Source organism: Phalacrocorax carbo, chromosome 25 (genome assembly GCF_963921805.1).
Source record: "Phalacrocorax carbo chromosome 25, bPhaCar2.1, whole genome shotgun sequence".
Classification (NCBI taxonomy): Eukaryota; Metazoa; Chordata; class Aves; order Suliformes; family Phalacrocoracidae; genus Phalacrocorax; species Phalacrocorax carbo.
In genome coordinates this window covers 3274685-3280000 of record NC_087537.1, presented here as the reverse complement: position 1 = coordinate 3280000, position 5316 = coordinate 3274685, and the positions used below count along the sequence as shown (strand labels likewise).

Sequence of the window (5316 nt, the reverse complement as noted above, 5' to 3'; positions counted from 1 at the left end):
TGTCCTATTTTCTGTATCCCAGATTCAGACCCTGCCTTCACGTACCGGTCTCGAAAGACCACGGATCCAGGCCAGGTTTAGCCATGCCAGTACCCCATAGCCTAAAATTCCTCCTCTTGACATTGCAGCTTTTGGGGAAAATGGAAAATCCTCCTCTTCCTTGCTTGCTTCTGGTTTCTAAGGACTGCTGCGCTCCCGCCCCTGCTTACAAAACCATCCCCGTCCCTCCCCCCGCCCCCCAGCACCCGCTCGTCACCGGGGCATCCCGCGATGGGCAGAGCGCGTCATCCCGAGGGGTAGTAGGGTACGTCGCTGTGATAGTTGTAGTCGGGACACACCTTCTGCACCAGTCTGTAGTCTATGCTGTAGAAGGTGATGTAGATGCAGATGACTTTGAAGGGCTTCGAGCAGACCCAGGAGACGTGACTTTGGGTGTGCTCGTGGTAGCAGGTCTTAGATGGGTCGTAAGTGCAGAGCGTGGTTTTCTTGGCACGATCCACTTTCTCGTACTCCACGCGGCAGTTGAAGATTTTAGATTCTTTGGCCTCGATGAAGATCTGTTGCTCCAGGTCAAACTCCACTGCCTTGGTGGGGGGAACGAGGCTGACAGAGATGTTCCCTTGCCCGGTAGAGTTGTGTCGGAAGAAGACGTTGACTGTGCCGTTGCCGTGATCAACCACCTTTCCGGTGATCAAGAGGTTCAACTTCACTGTCTTGATATTGGAATAGAAATCTCCCCAGCCAAAAATTTTTTTCAGCTTGCCTGAGGCTGGCCCCAAGTCCCTTTGTCCTCTGGGCTGCGGAGCGTGATCCCGCTCCGACAGGTTGTCCAGGATATCCCATAACTCCCGTGAGCTGCTCACCAGCTCCAGGAGGGTCATGTTCTGCAGTAAGGTTGGAGTTAACAGGGACTTTGGAGAGAGCAGCCCTCTCATCTTCTGCACTTGAGCTCTCTCCTGGCTCTTGGGTTCGCGTGGCTCTGCACCTTTCCCCGGTTCTTCTTGGCCACAGATCACCTGAACAGAGCAATGGTGAAGAGTGAGAGATGGGTGATGGGTGCCTGCCCCCCTTGCCCATTCTTGCTCCCGGAGTCACCCCACTTCTCCAGACACGACCCAGCTATCCTTTTCCTCATCCTTGCTTTTCTAATTTCCCTTTTCTCTTGCCTTTCCTCTCTACTTCTCGCTGTAGTCCATGTTTCCCTGCTGGTAGCACTTTTTTCCCTGCTCTCATTCTCCTCCCATGGTTGCTCAGGGAATGGGTGAAAGGAGCCGGGACGGGTGCATTTTGCTCACTGCTGGTGCAGCCTGGCAGCGGCACCTCTCTCAGGGCAGAGCACTCGCACCCGGGGGACCTCTGCAGATACCAGGGAGAGGGTGCTACGGGGGGGGAGCACACACCTGTGACGAGGGTGCCGGCCTCACGGCCTCTGCACCGGCCTCGCTGCTGACAGCACGTCCCACGGACCTCCAGACCGTACCATGGTGCGGTGGAGAGATGGAGCTGGGAGCAGCGGGGCAGCACGAAGGGCAGCAAAGTGCAGAGGTGAGTTCTCACCCCGGGGAGATGCCCTTTGCATCTAACAGCCGTGCATGAGCTCCGCTGCCAGCTCTCCTCCTGCCGTCACACAGGGGCCGTGCCCGCAACCAGCTGTGCACCCCAAAATAAGCACAGACGGGGGCTGGGGGGCTGCCAGGCTGCGGGCAGCCAGCGGGCTGGGAGGGTGCCAGGGCAAGGAGGCACATTCTGCAACCCCCTCGCCCCCGGTGCTAAACTGCTGAGCAAACACCTGCCGTGTGATCCCTGGGGTGCCAAGAGCTCACCTGGCCCAGAAGGCAGCGGGGAAGCCGGGGTCGGGGTCGGCCTGCCAGGCTGTGCTGGAGCTCTGCCCCAGCCCGGGGGGGGGGCGGCCAAGCTGCCCCCTGCAGCTCTGCCAGGGCTGCTGTGGCGGGGGGGGGCTGCAGATTTTTAGGGTGATCAGGAGGTACCTTTACCCCCAGCCCTGCCTGCGAGCCCACCCTGCCCGCTGCCCACCCGCTACCTGCTGCAAAATAACAGAAGTTTTGGGACGCTTGTTTGTTTTTCAGGGAAGGGGCGGGGGAGGATGGAGAAATTGATTTGGGAAATGTTACTGGCTGTCAACCCCCCCACCCCCCCATCCTTTGACAGCGCGACCCCTCCGTCCCCTGCAGCCCCCCCTTCCCTTTCCCCAGCGCTCACCAGCAGAGAGATGCTCCCCTGGATGAGGAGGACGATGCAGCTCCGAGGGAGATGCATTTTCCAGCCGGTGCCGCCCGCCTTCGCCGTATCTCAAATTTGGAGAGGGTTTGGATGGGGTTTTATTTTTTTTCCCTTTCCCTCCCTTCTTTTTAAGCGAAGGACGTCAGCGAGAGGAAGGGGTTGTCCCCCTTTATAAGCCGGTTCCTAGGGCTCCCCCCGGCCCATGGTGGCTCCGGCAGCTCCCACCCCGCTGTGCCGGACCGGGAGGCGGCTTCACCTGCTGCCGGCGCCCCCCTGCCCGCTCCCCCCTGCCCGCTCCCCCCTGCCCGCTCCCCCCTGCCCGCTCCCCCCTGCCCGCTCCCCTGCCCGCCCCCCTGCCTGCTCCCCCCTGCCCGCTCCCCTGCCCGCTCCCCCCTGCCCGCTCCCCTGCCCGCTCCCCCCTGCCCGCTCCCCTGCCCGCTCCCCCCTGCCCGCTCCCCCCTGCCCGCTCCCCTGCCCGCTCCCCCCTGCCCGCTCCCCCCTGCCCGCTCCCCTGCCCGCCCCCCTGCCCGCTCCCCCCTGCCCGCTCCCCCCTGCCCGCTCCCCTGCCCGCTCCCCCCTGCCTGCTCCCCCCTGCCCGCTCCCCTGCCCGCTCCCCCCTGCCCGCTCCCCCCTGCCTGCTCCTCGCTGCCTTGTTGGAGACTCAATGAAACTCCGCTCCATCCCCTCCTCGCTCCCTCCCCTGCCAGGTGCTGGGAGCAGAGCGGCACCTCCGAGCGTAACCCTTTGCTGCCTGCGACCCAGGCGAAGCAGCTCGGGGGGTCCCCCGGGGGCTGATGGGGGGCCCGACGGGGGGCGCAGCGGGCTCTGGGGAGATGTGTGGGTGCGCTGAAGGAGAGGGCCGGGGACCCATCGTGCAAAGGAATCCCCATCGGTCCCCTGAGAGGAGCATCCCAGGCTGGTGGCGGAGAACTGGGATGAAGGGAGCGAACTGGGGTGGGGGGGGGCAGTTGAGGGGACCCACCGGGGTCACTGGCTCTGTCCTTATAAACCACTGTACCTGGCACCAGGGGAACAGGCAGGACTGTGGCATTATCCTCTGCCCCGGGCTCAGCTCTTCCCTGTCCTGTTGCCTCCAGTCTGGCCATCAGGAAAAAGCAAAAGGCTGCTTCTCCTACCAGTCCCCCCTCCTGGGAGGCTGCAGGACCCGTCTGGGGGTACGGCAAAGGGAGGCCCCCGCTTGTGTGTATGGGACAGAGCGGCTGTGCCCTTTGGGAGGTGATGGACGAGGCCAGGGGAGACGCTTTGGGCCTGGATTCATTGGGGAAGTTTAATTTTTGTTTCTCTAATACTGGCTGCTGCAGCGATGCTTCCTCCCTCATCGTGTGGCCGTGCAGCCTCCTTTCCCTCCCCACCCTTAAAATCATTAAAAATAGAGAGAATTATAATATTTCTAGGGTCTTTTGATTTTGGGTCTGTGTGTGGCCCCTTCTACCTGCTTGAATTGGATGGGGAGCTTTTCCCTCCCTGCTGGAGGGTCTGGCATCTCCTTTGCAAGAGGCCCAGGCCAGGTAGGATGTTTATTTTGAATTTATTTGTGATTTTGTGTTTATGGATGCACATGTGTAAGTCTGGGCTATAACATTCTCCCCTTCCCTTTCCATGGCAGAGTGGGGACGTGATGAATCGTAGCTGTGCCGGGGCACTGCTCCTCTTCGACTGGGGAAATCATAAAAGGAACAAGGAAATGCAGCTCCTGTTCCCCCAAGCCAGTCAGTTTGATTTTTTTTATATTATCACAGAAGTAAAGGGATGGCAGGCAGCACTGTGCTTAAAAAAGAAACAGAAGCCACCGGTTCGCTGTTACAGACAGACAGATCTGCTCATTGCGGGGTTTGTCCCACTGAAGGCAGCACTTGTCCGTTTCCCATCCTTCGGCAGGGGAAGTTGCAGTGCCGAGAAGTAACTTGCCTGGGACAGGACTAGAATTAAACCCAGTATTTTCTCAACCCCTAGGCGACGATTGCTCTTCTTTACATTCACTTTACCTTCCTTCCCGTATCCGTTTTGTATTCCCCCTTTTCCTGAGCTGCTTTGGAAAGCCAGATCTTGCAGCGACGCTAAAGATGAACGAACTACGGGGGAAAGAGCACGTTGTGAGACGCAAGATGCTCTTGCCGAATGCCCTGCTAGCACTCCCATCTGCACAGCAATCTCGTCCAGGTTTTGACTGCGATTGCGGTGCTGGGATCTGGACAGGGAGGTTTCTTTGCGGTTTTGGGGAAAGGAGGAAGGTGGGCGACAAATCTGTGCGGTGGCTGCTGCCCGCTGCCTGCATCTAAGGTGCTGCCTGTCCCTCCTGGGTTTGTTGGAAATCTGAAGCAGGTTGGAAATATCATCTCAAAGAGATGCTGCGGGAGTTACTTGGGGGTTGAATTGCTTTTTACTTGCTGTCGGGCTGGTTGCTCGGTGTTGATGGCACTTGCTCCCACGGAGCGGTGGCATTTTGGGGCATGGGGAGACAAGACGCCTCCTAGCTGACAGAGGGTGAGGAGCCCTGCGGGCCCAGTTCCCCTGGCCAACTTGTGCCAAAAGGGAGCAAAGGAGTGACAAATTCCTCAAAAAAACCTTCCCGGTAGTCAGGACTATTAAGCTCCAGAATATTAATCCAAGAGCGGTGCTGGAGGGACCCTGGGGCCTCCTAAAACCAGAAGGAACACAGCGTTGGAGGATATACGGCGGCACTGATGCTGTCCTGGCCCCAGCGGTGTGCAGGATACCTTTAATAGGCTGCACATCTCTAACTACTGTGATTTCGATAAAAGATCTTCATAAAACTTCCAAATGCCTGTGCCATCTCCTGCTTTTCAATCACTCCAAGCACCACATCTCCTGCACAGCCTCCCAGAGCCATCTGTGCCATGTGGGCTCGGGTCCACCCCACCCCTGCACCGTGTTGGATGCATCCCACCTATTCCCACGCTGGTTCTGGGTGGTGAAATGCTTTTGGGGAGCAGCTCTGCAGCTCCGGTTTGGCTCCTCGCGATTCAGTGAGGCTGAGCTGAGGTCAGTGCAGCTCAGGACGAGGAGGAAGAACAAGGGATAAAAATGATTTAA

The 5316-nt window shown here is 59.0% G+C and overlaps 1 protein-coding gene across 1 annotated transcript; it reads right to left on the bottom strand.

Moving 5' to 3' along the window:
- Positions 1-211: 211 nt before the first annotated feature.
- NXPH3 (neurexophilin 3) lies at positions 212-2431 on the bottom strand. The gene is made up of 2 exons (XM_064473076.1): positions 2221-2431; positions 212-1016 (listed from the first exon to the last, which is right to left on the bottom strand). Exons 1-2 carry the CDS (start codon positions 2275-2277, stop codon positions 285-287), a joined length of 789 nt encoding a protein of 262 aa, XP_064329146.1. The 5' UTR covers positions 2278-2431; the 3' UTR covers positions 212-284.
- Positions 2432-5316: the final 2885 nt, after the last annotated feature.

Bases quoted from the DNA above. Each gene is read 5' to 3' on its own strand.
- NXPH3 (XM_064473076.1), bottom strand. From the start codon at position 2,277: ATGCATCTCCCTCGGAGCTGCATCGTCCTCCTCATCCAGGGGAGCATC. The intron at 1,017-2,220 runs GTGAGCGCTGGG...TGCTCTGTTCAG, and splicing joins AGGGGAGCATCTCTCTGCTG to GTGATCTGTGGCCAAGAAGA.